Source organism: Artemia sp. Qi Xiang Cuo, chromosome 8, assembly GCF_049724085.1.
Source record: "Artemia sp. Qi Xiang Cuo chromosome 8, ASM4972408v1, whole genome shotgun sequence".
Taxonomy (NCBI): Eukaryota; Metazoa; Arthropoda; class Branchiopoda; order Anostraca; family Artemiidae; genus Artemia; species Artemia sp. Qi Xiang Cuo.
In genome coordinates this window covers 22,879,229-22,895,952 of record NC_142801.1, presented here as the reverse complement: position 1 = coordinate 22,895,952, position 16,724 = coordinate 22,879,229, and the positions used below count along the sequence as shown (strand labels likewise).

The 16,724-nt window shown below is 34.8% G+C and overlaps 1 protein-coding gene across 3 annotated transcripts in view; it reads right to left on the bottom strand.

Moving 5' to 3' along the window:
• Nucleotides 1-16,724, bottom strand: part of Mvl (solute carrier family member malvolio) — a 140,619-nt gene that overhangs the window by 39,290 nt on the left and 84,605 nt on the right. For all 3 annotated transcript variants that reach the window (XM_089093298.1, XM_089093296.1, XM_089093297.1), the window contains exons 8-10: nucleotides 11,408-11,566; nucleotides 6,740-6,811; nucleotides 2,275-2,433 (exon numbers count right to left, since the gene is read on the bottom strand). In XM_089093298.1, coding sequence (XP_088949424.1) covers nucleotides 2,275-2,433; nucleotides 6,740-6,811; nucleotides 11,408-11,566 — 390 coding nt within the window. The remainder of the gene's footprint in view (nucleotides 1-2,274; nucleotides 2,434-6,739; nucleotides 6,812-11,407; nucleotides 11,567-16,724) is intronic.

Here is a 16,724-nt window from a genome sequence, read left to right as displayed (position 1 = left end):
GGGTTATATCTTTACCAGAATTTAAGATATTCATGATTTTAAAATTATTTGTAAATACAACATAAAAATTATTTTGTGTGCAAACTTTTTTTAAACTTGTAGTGACTTTTGGAATATATGGAAGGTAAATTATATTTGAGGGTTCCGGGGGGGGGGTATTTTCCGGGGGCTATTCGCCGGGGGGTATCCGCCTAGAACCGTCAAAGTCATACGACACATGTCAATATTTAATATAATACAGTTTATCTGAACGAGGACAATTAGACATAAAATTAAGCGAGGATACAATTCAGCACTCTTGAGCGTATTAATAAAAAAAGACATCAGGAAGCGACACGAGAACTAACAAGAGACAGGAAGAGAAAAAAAACAATAAAACATAATATTAATATAATACCAATACAAAACGAAAACAAAACAACAGGAGTAACAAAATCAACCCTCCTCTCAAAAGAGAAAAGAAAAAATATGAAATAAATGCTACTCATTAATAATCAGATACCTGTTAACAATTTCATAAACAACCCTCTTCCCAAAAGAGAAAAAAAAAAATATGGAAAAAATGATACTCATAAATAATCAGGTACCTGTTAAAATTTAGTTTGAAAGCGTTTGCACTTTCAGTGTTTGCACTTATTACTAACTGCAAAAACGTTGTACACCCTTGGACTTATCCTTCATACAAAAAAGTAGGCATTCTTTTACTATCTTTTGCAAAATTCGCAAAAACGTTAAAATCAATTGTTTTTCCAGGAAAAAAAGGGGATGGTCGGTAATGAATCAGCTTGAACTAAGGATTTTAATCATATTATAATTTTTTCTTTTTTTTTAGATCAGGGATAGTGATATCAAAGGAATTTTATGCATTATTGAATATTTTTTTAGTTTTTTAATGCTAATAAAAAATTGTATAAAAAATAAATTGTCCACAATGATAATTGAAGTATCAAGGACAATAGAAAAAAAAAATTCTGAAACATACTTCAACAGACTTAATTAATTTAACATTAAACGGTACATAAAAGTAAAATTCTCAAAATGTTAGAGCCTTGCTTGTTTTTTTTCTTAAAACCAATTTATTTATTAAAAAATTGCATTTGTAATTTTCATTGCTTGAAATTGCCTAGAAACGTACGTTTGGTTCAAATGGAACATTTAAATTTCGTAAATAGAACAATTTCCAGCAGCGGATTTTATGGTAATTTTCATCAATATCATCAGTTTTCGTCATAAGCAGTCAATTTGCAATTTTTTGCCAATTTTCGCCATAAGCTGTACCTTGACAGCATTGAAAATGCCAAGAGTGAGCAGCAGCATAAAGGGAAATTTTATAGAGTCTAGAAAAAGTTAGAAGAAGTAGAAAAAGAACCTAGAAGAGGTTAGAAGAAGTAGCAGAAGAAGAAGAACATAGAAGAAGTAGAAGAAGAACTTAGAAGAAATTGGAAGAAGTGGAAGAAGAAAAAGAAGAATATAGATGAAATGGCTCAGGTTAAGATCTCCTTCCATTACTTGTAGTACAGTTTTTCGCACTTTTTTCCGTTGTGTATATTTTTTTCTTCAAGTAATATTACAGCACAAATGTAGGCCTGGAAACTTTCCAAAACCCAAACCATGAAACGTCTACATGTTGTGCTTTGACTGTGAAAGGACGAGACAACAACTCACAAATCATTTCATCTCCGGCAAAAATTTTGGTTGAATATTCTAGGACTTAAACTTTTGTTTCACACCAGAAATAGACGAGTTTATACGATTTGTGATACAAAATGTCTGGGTATCCCTTTTAGAACAGTTACTCTGGGATATTACTCAAATAGTAGAATAAACAAATACCTCCATAACAAACTGTCCAGCATATGTACCAGTCATTGTGCTTAATTGACCAGCAGCTAGGGTATCCCTAGCTGCTGGGTATGTCTGGGTATCCCTTTTATAACAGTTACTCTGGAATATTACTCAAATAGTAGAATATACAAATACCTCCATAACAAACTGTCCAGCATATGTACCAGTCATTGTGCTTAATTGACCAGCAGCTAGGGTATCCCTAGCTGCTGGGTATGTCTGGGTATCCCTTTTATAACAGTTACTCTGGAATATTACTCAAATAGTAGAATAAACAAATACCTCCATAACAAACTGTCCAGCATATGTACCAGTCATTGTGCTTGATTGACCAGCAGCTAGGGTATCCCTAGCTGCTGGGTATGTCTGGGTATCCCTTTTATAACAGTTACTCTGGGATATTACTCAAATAGTAAAATAAATAAGTACCTCCATAACAAACTGTCCAGCATATGTACCAGTCATTGTGCTTGATTGACCCGCAGCTAGGATGCCGATACCCCAGATGATAGTTGCCACATATCCATATTTGCAGCCAAGATAAATACCCCCACTGTATATACTGGCATCAACATAATCTTCTGGGAGCTAAAGAAATAGTTCAAACTTGTAATTTCAAGGTTCAAATTGCAGTTGCATCTTAAAGATAGTTAAATCAACAAACGGTACAAGCGTGCTTTTTTAGGTAAGGTTAACTTTTAAGCAAAGATTTCTTTCAGACTGAAAAAAGGAAAAAGTAAGTAAGTAAGAACCCGTAATAATACAAAATAAATGTGGAGTAGAGAACAAAAATAATATAACCCAAAAAGGAAATACAAACAAAAACACAACCTAAATAACATAGCAATATCCTCTGATTACAAATCTGGGAAAAAATAAGTGAGATGATCACTGGCGCACATCTTTTTTAAGTTTTGCCCCCACAGTTTATAGAATTAGCAGTATGATCATACCCTATCTCACCCATTATAAAAACCCGGACCAAGGTGCGAGTGCTCCAGCGAACGTTTTTGCAGATATAAACATAAGCGGCATTAGATCTTTTCACGGGTAGACAAGTCAGATTTCTCGTGGACGTGAAACAAGTGGAAACCCGCTATTACGAACAATGCACTTTGTAACCATTTCTCATTAATTGACGGAAACAGACTAACCCGCTAATGTAGAAATAAGTGGGAGGAGCTTTTTGTTCGTACCGGGAATGAAGATCAGAAATGATCTGCGATAAACTTACTGGATAATTCTATAAACTGTGATTACCCCTCAGATCCTTAGCGATATCGTCAAGCAGCACTAGCGGATCCGCGAGTCCAAAACGAGAAATAATCTTTCGGTTTCTATGTCATCTTGGTAAATATAATAAGAATTCACAATATTTAATATGACGTCTCCTTAACTGAAGGTCTTTATTCCGCATTAAAGGCTGAAAACCAGAGAGAAATAGAATTGTCGGAGAGGGAAAACTATGGTAAAGTTTATATAAACCTCGATGACTGTACCTTCCTCTATTTGGCGATATTTTACCATACGAGATACGAATACACTGTAGAGCACTAGCAATCAGAGACGAGCACGTAGCCGACGTGTAAAAGAAAAAGTAATGCCATTTCCTCTTTAAAACACACTCGAGTAGCATTGCACCATATGTAAAGGAACAGCAGGGTTAGAAGTATTAAAACAAAGAAACTCGCATTTAGGAGCATTTGCACAAAGTCCAACAAAGCATTAATCAGACAATTCTTAGTGAGGCCTGACCTAGTATGACTAAGTAATAGTATGTCATCAGTATAAGCAATATGACTAACCCCAGTATTTTCTAAAACTACAGTAGGAGACAATATTCGCAAATAATCTGCAAGCACAGTTTCAAAAATATATGGAGACAGCACACCACCTTGCAAGACTCCCTTCTTTACTGTGATAGGCTCAGATATATCGGACATCTATTTCAACCGAAAAAACGAATCAAAATACCAATGTTGGAGAACTTTTACGACGGACAAATTGACTCCTACTTTAACTAAGCAATAAAGCACTTCCGAATGTACGACATTATCAAAAGCGCCCGAAATGTCAACCAAGCAACAATGAAGTGACATTTTTTGCATTTCTGCCGAAACCAGCAGCTAACCAAGTGACGCACCCAACTAAACCCGCTCTGAACCCAACTTAATAATCAGAAAAATCAAATTTAGTCAAAATTTCAGGCAAGACAGCATACTCAAATAGCTTGCTCATGAACCAAGATATTGTAATTAGTTGATAACTGGAACACTGATATGCGTCATTCCCTTTTTCAAAAATGATGTCACGATTCCCGAAGGAAAACTATCTGGAACTAACGACTGAGCAGAACACACCTGGAATACGAACTGAATATGTGTTAACAATAATAGACACTTAATGACGAAGTGGTTATAACACAGACCATTCATATCGGGGACATTTTACTCCTTAACCATTTTCAAAGCCCGATAGATATCACCACCAGACATTGACAATACATGGGCTTGCTGAAGAACTTGAGGAACGGTATTATTCAATAAGGAAGAAAAGAGGGACTGGATAGACGGATTGAATGTAGAAAAAAACACGAGTAAAATGAGAAACAAAATCATTAATTTGGATAATAGAAACGGTAGAAGGGACACACTTGCTGCTATTTACTACATTGGGTCAAAACTTACGATCCGAGAGGCCTTCCGAAGTATTGAGGCGGGCTTTAAGTAAAGAAGATCTAAAACGACGTTTCGAATTTCGTTTAATTTTAAATACTTTACCTGACTTGGACCAATCACAAGCAATCCAAAGGCGTAGCGAAATTTTCGCACGTTGTTTAGCTGTTTTTTCACTTCAGGGCACATAACTCTCAAAGGCTTTCTGGTGCCGATTCTAGCACGTTCAACAGGAACTTAAGATGAAGCGGCTTACTTCTAGCAATACGCAAGCTGGTAAAAGTAACAATTTAGATCAATCTTAGCTGCCGATGACCTCACCGAGCTTTGTAAAAGGTGAAAAGGCACTTTCAGGCTCGACAACTCCGAGCAAAGAACACACAAATAAATTTCAGAATTTACTCGTTTCCAATTTGGCTTATCCAACCATTTATTACGGTTAAAGGAACGGTCATAAGCAAGCAGAGAAGGCGACTGTATTTCATAAGTTAAAGGAACGTGATCATCCAAAACAATGACAGGAGGATTCACGAGTGATCACTTTGAAGCTATTATATGATTAAGGACTCATCTAGCACAATCACGGTTATGAATGTAGGTAAAATGTATGTCTTTATTGACTAGCTGATAGCCACCTGGCAAAGCATCAAAGAACAGATCACTTCTTTCAGACTAGGATAGATATCACCAGCCACAATTAATACCACCAGCCACAATCCAGTTTAATCACTCTTAGCAAAATGGTCCTGAATCGCTGGCAGGCACACGCGAAGGAAGATAAGGATGAAATGTTCTTATGATTGCAAGACATGTAGACATTAATGAGAACCATATTAACGCACTTAATTGCCAGTAAGTTATGACCAGAAGGCATAAGCTCATGCTTCTGAGAGAAGTGAACTAAAGTTGCGAGGCCCTCAGAGGGTCGACCGCAAGTTTTTTTTAGCTTCACACACAAACGGGTGGTGGGTGGTCGATGTTCCTGTAGAAAAAAAAGTCATAATCAAGAACCTCATCAATCAGAAGATCTTTGTCCTTTATTTCCGTTAATATTAAGTGAAACTATTGTGAATCTATAGCTACTAACAATAATTTCTTATCCTTGTTCAGAACTTCTTTTAACACTGGGCATCTGAGACTATAGAAAACGTGATTACTCCCCGCAATCACCGCAATTTGGGCTTGCAGTACAAGGATTACCACGTGTGTCAGAATTTCCAGCCGCATACCACGAATCACTTCTGAGTTTTCAGCGTTAAAATTAAGATTTATCTCTCGACTCAGAATATTCTCGACTCAGAATGAATTTTTTTTTTCTCAAACGCCAGTACCGTTCAGCTGGGATTACAAACAAACGCAAAAGTTGGTAAATTACTAAGCATATAACAACATTTAATGAAATGATTATAATCTACTGATCAAACAGATAATTAGGCTGAAATTATTATTCATTACAAGGGCGTCGCATGAGACTGGTAATTTTCTTTTTTTTTTTAGAGGAGGGGGGGGGGGTCAGGAAATTCTAAAGACTAAGACCGATACCCTCACGTATACGTTCTGATTCATAGAACTGCAGTGTTTGGACCAAATATCTTATATTACTCGACCCCAGCAGTCTATAAATAGACTGCTTTGGATAAAATCAAAATTACACATGACTAAAAGGTCAATAATGTACCCTGTTTGTAATTTATTGAGTTAAGCTATGTTCAACTTTTTGACATAATCTTTTGATTAACCAATCCGACTGATTTAAGATATTTTTTTCTTAGTTTTGATTCTTTAATTAGATGGTATATTGGAACAGCAGTTTTTAACGCATGATGGAACTAAAAAAAGATATAGTCTTAATAGGTAGTAGTTAGGGGCAAATTAGAGTTCATATAAGCAATTCAAATCAATTTCTTGTAATTTTGATTTTTTACTTCTGTAGTACAAGTCTGACCTAAAATCAATGGAAAACATAAATTAATAAATATTGGCTTTTTGTCAACAGACGTGACTATGGTGTGGCTTGGGCAGGCGGAATTTATATGATCGGCTTTATTGAGATAATGTCGTAGCCCTCTAGTTCTTTGCATTCTAAAATCTATCTATCAAATAAGGTGCATTCTACATAAGGTGCAAGACACACTGAGATCATTCAAAAGAGCGTTATTTGATAGTTACAGAATTCGAAATTTTCTTGTCTGAAAAGAATAAGCGGTATGTCTACTTACCAACCCATTTCCGAAAGCATCTTGAACATCATCCTCATTTATAGCACCACCAGACTCGTTGCATAATTTGATCTGTCGAAATGAAACCATTAATCTTCAGAATTTGCAAGAATTACAGAAAATAGTCATAATCATAATCAATATTATCACGATCATGGTTTTTAGAGTGTCTAATCCCTATTCAATGAGTGCTACAAAGTAATAAAGATAAAGCCAAACAACTAATCCCCTTCCTTTCTTTTGGTTAATATCGATATCGATATGATATCGATATATGATGTCGATATCGATATAATATCGACATGATATCCATAGTCATGTATATTAAGAAAGAAGCAAATAAAGCAAACACATTCTCAATACCATTATGTTGCTTTACAGTTTACTTAGAATCCTAAATTAGTCAGAGCTAGGTTAGAGCGCTGGTTCCACAAAAATGATCACATGTAACCCAACTTTACCGTTTTTGTAAAAGGGCCTTACTTCGACCATGATCCTTACTTAACGCTCTTCAATCATAAAAATTGAAAGCCCTTGAATAACTTTGATTTCAGCTATTCGTAAAACCTTCATATTTTTATTTAAATGTATCACAGAAGCCTCAACTTTACCTGGGTTACTTGCATAGTTTGTGCCCCTTGCTGCTGCAGCAGCACTTATCGTGTCACCCCCAATATTATTTTATCTTACTTACTTTGTAAAATTATAATGTTTGCTGATGATGTAGTAGTTTTTGCTTCTCACCGGGACCTATCAGTTCTTTTCCAGAACCTCGAAAGTACGTCACTAACTGTATCTGATTGGTATTCAAGGAATTTACTAGCTCTTAATAAAAAAAAAAAATGCCAATATATGTTATTTTCGTGAACTGGATCAGTAGTGTCAGATACCTTCTCTTTTTTCTTGAATGGTCTTGAATTACAACGGGTAGATCAGTTCAAATATCTTGGGATTATTTTAGATGAAAATTTGTCGTTTCGTAAATATGTAAAAACACTGTCGTTAAAAGCTTCCCGAAATATTGGCATGCTAACTCGTCTTCGTCGTTTCTTTCCTAAAGCTATTTCAAAATTTATTTATTCTTCTTTCGCCCACTCATATATGCTCTCTTGCATTGCGGTTTGGTCATCTACCTTTTCGTCTTTTTTCGAATCTCTCCAATTACGTCACAATGAAGCAATAGGGATTTTATTACACGTTAATTGCGGATCTATAGTTAGATAACTTTATGGGACTCCAGCAATCTATTCTTTGGACCAACTTAATTTAGTTTCTATCTCTAGTATTTGTCACGATTATCAGTATAGTAATTTACCTGTAAATTTCTCCGGAATTTTTCCAACTAATTCTCAATTTCATAATTATCCTACTACGCATCGTTCTGACTTTTCGTGCGAAATTCGCCCGACATCGAGAGCGAGATTCAACATCCGTTATACTGGCCCAAAAATCTGGAACTCAATTCCAGCCTCAGTTCGAGAATGCAGCAACAAGCGACATTTTCTAAGACTGGCGGAGAAATATCTTATGACATGCTAAGCATTTTGTTCATTAGAGTTTTCTTTTTCATTGTTGTAAAATTTAGTTAGGATATGGTTGTGTATTTCCGTTGGAAATATTTTCAGCGCTAAAGTATGCTACCAGGCATGTGCACTGTTTTGTGAAATTTATTTATGTATGTGTTATAAATAAAAATATTCTACTCTACTCTACCTTTCAACCGTTATGATTAAACAGCTATCTTGAAATTTTGATCCGATCTTATGTAGGGTGGGAGGGCGAAGAGCGTCCGATGAGACATGAGTGTGAAAGATGTATCAGGTTACCCTATTAGGGATTTTTATCCTTAAATACGTACTAAAGTAAAGCTGATTTTGGATCAAATAAGTCCTTCCTCAACCTTCTCAAAACTACCAATTCAACACGATGATCCACTGGAAAAGGCAGATACATCAGACACACGTTACTCTGCATTAAATCACCGCTATTGCACTGGCCATACGTTTTGGAACTCTTCAGCAACTGCTGAAACATCCCGGCCAATGCTCGCATCATAACGTATTTCATGACTGCGCTGAAAGATATTGCGGTGTGGCTATGCAGGCCAATTGTATTCTTAGAAAGAAAATTGTATTTTCAAAACTTTAAAATATAAATATGGTTCACTATGAGACACAAACACCAAGGGGTTGGGGAGTGGGGTCACTCCCAACCCTGTCATATACCTCTAAGATTTTTGTTCGGCGTCTTAATTTAAAAGATTTGTAATAGTACATTTGTTTTATATACATATTCTATGTGTGATGACTGTTTTCATCACAACTTGGTTCTTTTCATTTATCTGATTATTTCAATTTTAACGAACAATTCCTTTATTGATACTACTACTAACAACTCACTGCAGCACAAAGCCGCCTGAGGTCAACACAACTACGCATGGTCCATCTCCATCCCAATCTGTTCAAAGCCTGTAAACCTTCCCAAGACAGTTCCCATTTCCTTTAAATCTTTACTTACGACATCCTTTCATCCCATTTGGGAACGATCTGCTTTTTGTTTGGTCCTAGATGGTTAGCCAACAAGGACGATCTTTGAAAATCTTTCATCCTTCATTCACAAAACATGTCCTAGTCATCTCAACCTTTCTCTCACTATACCCCTAGAAAGCAGGTTTTAAACACACTTTCTTGCAGCTTCTTGTTTGAGATACGGTCAGCAGTCGGGTACCCAAAACAATCCATAGGTAATTTCTCTGGACAATATCTAGCAAATCCTCCTGCGTTTTTTTTTTTAGCACCAACGGTTTAGAACCAAACTTTACCACTGTTATCACTCTAGCTTTCAGTATTCTAATTTTGGTTGGCAGACTTATCTTCCATTTCTTCCAAACGTGTCTCAACTGTCAAAAAAACATCTTGGGCCTCAGCTATTCTACTTTTAACATGTTCACTGCACCCATCGTTTTTTTTTTTAAATCCGTTTTTTTTTTATAAAATTTTTTTTTATAAATTTTTTTTTATGAAAATATAACCGAATAGTATTCGGTTATATACTTCAATTACATCGAAATAATTCTGATCATAGCATTATATTATTCGAAAAATGATTTTATCAAACCACTTTGAAGAAAGAGAAGCAAATTTTTTTTAATTTCATACTTCTATGACGAGTCCGGGCCATTAATTGTGACTAATCAATATTATCTAATCAAACGAACCAATAAACCAATACTCATCAATATTATCGCTATTCTCTACAATGCTCCAAATAATTCAACAAGATCCAAAAGTAATTCAACAAGTCAGGGAGCAGCTTGCAAAATGCTTCTTTGAGAAAAAAAATAAATACAAAATGAGCAAAAGATGGAGATAAAAAATAAATAAAAATACAGGTACAAATAAGAAAAAGAGATAAAAAGGAAAAAATTAAGAAGGGTAAAATCAACGGTGAAAATAAGCTAAAACAAAATTAGAAAACGATAAAAATGAATGTAAAAATAAATGAATATACTGATAAAAGTAAAGAAAAAATTAACTGAATCGCGGCAAATCAGAGATCAATACGAGATAAAGAAATTCACAGTAACGCAACAGTTCCATCTAAAAGAAAATTTAATATGAGATTTTTTTTTTAAATCAAAGTTCATATTTTTGACGAAACAAAGTTCGTAAGGGCAAGTTGAAAAAAATATAAAACAATAACAATAAAGGTAAAAATAAATACCGTAAGTATAAAGGTATAAGAAGCATACATTAAATATAAGCAAAAGTAAAAAAAGGACAAAAATAACCCGAATTACGTAAACGCAATTACGTGAAAAATAATTAAATTAACAGTAAAAAAAAAAAAAAACGCTAACCGAATTACGGTAAATCAGAAATCAATATGAGATTACCCAAATCTACACTAACGTAAAACCTTGTAAAAACTTCCGTAAAATGTAGAATAATAACGTAAAAACGTAAGACGTAAAACCTCCGCATAAACGTCAATTCGGTATGAAAATCAAATTTTCGTCGTTCAAAATTTCGTCGGATAAAGTTCCTGTTAGTAAAAAATACAAAATTCACAGGCCTGAAATAAGAGGACAATAAACACATGTGAAGGTGTTTACTACAGACAAATAAAGACCATGCAGAAAATGGCTTTAGAAAATATTTTAAAGGACCATGATACAGATTCAGTAAGCAAGGGGTTGCAGTTGGTCATCAAATTGCAGAAAGACATTAAAAAATGCATAAAAAAGGAAAAATGAGAATATTCCCCATTAAATCCTAGTGGAAACCTGGAAAAATTTTCTTGCGATACTCATAAAAACCTATATACTGAATTGGTAACGCACGATTTGCAAAGTATTATGTGAAAAAAAAAAATAAGACACAGCATATAAATGAGATTAATTAAGAAAAGAAAAATATTCAGTTTCTACACGGAAAAAGAAAAGTATAAATATTAGAATTTCAAAAGAATAACAGATTCAGCTTAAATTAAGTAAGTACTAAGCAGTATAAATGCATAGAAAATAGTGTGAAAACAACGAAATTAAAGAAATAAATACAAAAAAAATGAGAGGTAACAAAAAAGCAATAGAATCAAAATACTAAATACAAACACTGCGAAGCACAGCACGACGAGAAAACATAGCAAAAGTATAAAAGAAATACTCACAATGTCAGCGTTCGTTTTCTGATACAGTCCAGCAGCAAAAACTGATACAACAAAAACGTTAATAATAAAGGAGCAGAACAACGCAATTCCCGATTCAAGGAAGAAATAGAAGTTTCCTTCCCTCACTGCTGATTTATTCTTTCGGTCGATGTCCCGGGACTAAAAATAAGAAAAATCGTAAGGAGTCACAAGGGTTTTTTAGCAAACGCTGATCGTGTATAGTAAAGTAAATAGTCAAGGAGGCACACTTGTGCCTCTATAAAGAGGCGACCCACCACAATGTTAAGCGATTTCAGGTCCTAGAGGTCGCAGAGAGACGGCGGTAATTGCATTTTGTAGCCCAAGCTCAAACTAAGAAACTTGCAAAATTTCATCCTCCTCCGACTTTATCTTCATGGGGTAAACTGGGCCGGAAGTTTGGACCCTCCCACCACAGCCCCCTTTAACGTTGTCCGATTGGGCTGAAATTTAGAGGTTAAGCTTTCCTAGGGCCCGGGAGCTTATCCTCGAAATTTCAGCTCAATCCGATCACTCCTTCCCTGTTTTCAAAAAACCAAATATAGCCACTTAAAATTCATCTCTTTTTTTTTTCTTAGCCACGCCTACAGGCCACAGTTGGCAACGGATCCGGTTGAATGATGAATCATTCGAAGCAGAATTCGACCTGTTAGGGACTTTTGATATTTTCAGACCGAAAAAATTATCCCCCGAATTTACATTTACGAAAAACCTCGTTTTCCTATATTAGCCCATGTTAATTTTTCCCGCCACCACCCCCCCTTTAACGTTGTCTGATCGGGCTGAAATTTATAGGATAAGCTTTCCTGGGGCCTGGGAGCTTATCGTCGAAATTTCAGCTCAATCTGATCACTCCTTCCCTGTTTTCAAAAAACACATATCAAGATTTTTGGGGAATTTGCTTGCGTCGAAAATACCTTCTATTTGCTAAACAACAATTACTATTGTGTTTGTATAGTCCAGCGGCTGAGACTTCAGACTTTCAGGCAGAAAACTCGGGTTCGATTCACCATCAGAGCAACTTTTTTATATACTTTGAAAAGAAACTCAGTTTCTTTTTTAAATTATTTGAAAAAAATTACGTTTTTCTAAAGAGTTAAAAGAGGCTGAGTTACAAGGTCGACCCTTAAAACGTACAGGGATTAGGAGGCACAGTTGGGGGGCTGTTAAAGAGGCTGAGTCACAAGTTCGAACCTTAAAACGTACAGAGATTAGGAGGCACCCTGTACGACGTGATTTGAGTATTCAGGAATTAAAAGCCTTAACACAAGAATGTTCAAGAGCGGGGGGTTTGGGGGCGGCAGCCCCCATCTTTAACTCCTGACACGATCAGCTAACAGTTAGTCAAGCAATAATAAGTAATAAACTGTACAAAAACGTGCAGAAATTATTTGAAAAAAACTACGTTTTCTAAAGAGTTAAAGAGGCTGAGTTACAAGGTCGAACCTTAAAACGTACAGGGATTAGGAGGCACAGTTGGGGGGCTGCCGCCCCCAAACCCCGCTTTCGCAGCCTTTAAATAAAAAAAAATTTAAACTGAAAGTAAGGAGCGACATTAAATCTTAAAACGAACAGAAATTATTCCGTATATGAAAGAGGCTGTGCCCTCCTCAACGCCTCGCTCTTTACGCTAAAGTTTTTATTGTTTAAAAAAAGAGTTGTGAGAAAGTCAAACTTTAGCGTAAAGAGCGAGGCGTTGAGGAGGGCACAGCCTCTTTCATATACGGAATAATTTCTGTTCGTTTTAAGATTTAATGTCGCTCCTTACTTTCAGTTTAAATTTTTTTTTTATTTAAAGGCTGCGAAAGCGGGGGTTTGGGGGCGGCAGCCCCCTAACTGTGCCTCTAATCCCTGTACGTTTTAAGGTTCGACCTTGTAACTCAGCCTCTTTAACTCTTTAGAAAACGTAGTTTTTTTCAAATAATAGTGATTGGAAATTTTCAGATTTGTGCTTTGTGTATAAAGGCACCAGTATTGTTAAAAAATTCGGGTAGTTTTTTGGATAAGTTGGTAAGCAGATAGTAAGTGGGTAGGTTGGGTAGCTTTTGGCAAAAGGAAGCGGACATTCTTTTTTCCCCTGGGCCATGGCTGGTTTTTATGGTCTCCTATGAAGTAAATGTCCCTCTTCAAACGCGACCAGGGTGTGTCCCCCAGAGGCATCTTTTTTACCTTCACGAATGGTTGAAATATACCCTAGGGTGTCAAATCACGTTAATTACACCTTTTTTGTTTCAGTATGATAGTTCGATCAAAAATATCACGTTGGGTAGTGCAAAAAATGGTAAATTTATTTTACATCAAACAAGGCTGGTTCCACTACTTTCTAAGAAGCACACATGTCTCTTCGAATGAAATCAGTAGATAAAATAAAATAGAGCCATTTTCTCACTTTCAAATAAATTAAAATACCCCGTAGAATGTAAAATCACAATAGTAATATATTTTTTTTTAGTTTCATTTGGTATTTAAATAAAATTACATTGGATAATTTTTAGCAAGAATGCTGAGATTTATTATACATTAAACATAGCTGGTTTTCATTAAAGTTCTAAGAAACACATATTTGTCATCGAGTGCAAACCGTTGATTTGGGACCCCAAAATACACTGTCCTCGCTTTCAAATGACTTTAAATACCACGTAGTACAAAAGTCGCAATAACACCAATTATTTTTGTTTCATTTTGATATTTAAATAAAATTATATTGGGTATTTTAGCCATAGGTGCTGAAATTTATTTTGCATTAAACATAGTTGGTTTTCATTACTTTCTAAGAAGCCTAAGGCGTGAAAAAATCAATAATAATAACATCTTTTTTTCTTCATTTTGATGTTTAGTACATAAATTGGGTAGTTTTTGAGCGAAAGGATTTCTCCGACGAATCTTCTCAGTTTCAAGTTAAAGGCAATTCATATCTGCAAAAAAAAAAAAAAAAATCAAAAGTAAAAATACTCATCAAACCTTATACCACCAACACATAGAAGCAGACTTCAGGTCCCAAGGGTCACGTGACTCGTCGGTCCCAATGGTCATGTGACCCGTGGGTCACAGTTGTGGAACAACAGCTGCAACTATATTTCACGGGAAATAAATTGTATGCTCCTATATAACGTTTGCAGATGCGTTATGATTATTACAAGTTATTATTTGCTAGATTACCGTGCAATTAGGGGACTTCTCAAGTAGGCTAAGTTCTGTGTGTACAAAGTAATCGTCAAGCTCTGTATCTGCATTGTTTTTGTTTTTCCCTGTATTAAAAAAAATAATAATAATAAGTTTTTTTTTTTACTGACAGTAAGGAGCAACATTAAAACTTAAAACAACCGGAAATTATTCCGTATATGAGGTAGGCTGCACCTTCTTCAAAATCCCATTCTTCCCGATAAAGTTTTAAAGAACTTTAAAAAAAGGTTCTGATTCTAATTATCCCTTGTGTTTCAGGAATCATTTTTAGAGAATTGAGACGAAAGGTCGGACTTTAGAGTAAAGAGCGGGGTATTGATGAGGGGGCAGCCCACCTCATATACGGAGTAATTTCTGTTCGTTTTAAGTTTTAATGTTGCCCTTTACTTTCAGTAGAAAAAACCTGTTCTTTTATTTAATTTCTGATCGTTTTTCAAATAAACCCAGGAAATCCGCCCCTTTCCGTAGAAAATACCCCCCAAGAAAATTCCTCCATAGAAAGTTCATCCCACGTAAAACTCTTCAACCGCAGATTATCCCCCCCTTCTCCCTGCAATTCCATCCTTACTGCGAATTACCCCCCCCCTCCCCCCAGAAAATTTCTTGCTTACAATTCTGCCTGAAAAATATTCCTTAGTGTGCTTTCATTTGAAGTCAATCCCCCCGGCGTGGAAAATATTTCACGGAAATCCCCAAATTGAAATTTTCTCCCGCAGAAAGATTTTGTTTTCTCCGGTGAGAAATCCCCAACGCCACGTAAAAATCCCCCAGAAAATTTTAAATCCACTGTAAATTTCCCCCGGAAAGTTCCCCCAAAGCATCTTCATATGTAAAATGGGGTCGCCAACGAGACAAATAAAACGAAATTCGTATACGAATCCTGGCAAATACCCCCAGTGTAAAATTTCTTCTGGAAAGTTCATCCCCAGAAACTTCCATCCCAATTAGGTACTTTCCCCGTAGAAAATTCATTCCCCGAACCCCCCCCCCCCACGTGAAAAATATCGGTATACTTCCCTATAATATATACTATATGCAAACAATGGACTAATTTCATAACTTTCAGCCCTTTCTCCGGTGGTTCTGGGAGGTCATGTCATCTCGAAAGGCATAGTTATTGTACTTTTCAACTATACTGAACAAAATGGCTATCTCAAAATTTTAATCAGACAGCTTTTGGTAAAAAAAAACAGGGCGTGCAAGGGGGGCTAGTTGCCCGATATGATCACCCCTGAAAAAAAGTGATTTTTCTTCTGCCAAAAATACAAAATTCCACATTTTTGCAGATAGGAGCTTGGAACCTCTACAGTAGGGTTCTCTGATATGCTGTAACTTATGGTGTGATTTTCATTAAGATTCTTTGACTTTTAGGAGGTGTTCCCCCCCCCTCCGATTTCCGAAAATCCAGCAAATTTTCTCAGGCTTATAGCCTTTGATGAGTAACAGTAAACTTAATGAATATTTTATAACTGGAATCAGCTTAACAAGCCGATTCTTTTGATATATATATATATATATATATATATATATATATATATATATATATATATATATATATATATATATATATATATATATATATATATATATATATATATATATATATATATATATATATATATATATATATATATATACATATATATATATCATATGTATATATATATATATATATATATACATACATACATACATACATACATACATACATACATACATACATACATACATACATACATACATACATACATACATACATACATACATACATATATATATATATATATATATATATATATATATATATATATATATATATATATATATATATATATATATATATATATATATATATATATATATATATATATATATATATATATATATATATATATACATATATATATATATATATATATATATATATATATATATATATATATATATATATATATATATATATATATATATATATATATATATATATATATATATATATATATCAGTATACTCATTCAGTCTCTGACCAGTTCACATCTTTAAAACAAAAAGAAAATTTCATGGATTAATTTTTTACTTGTGGATAAACCTAGGTACGGAGCCAATTGATTTTGCG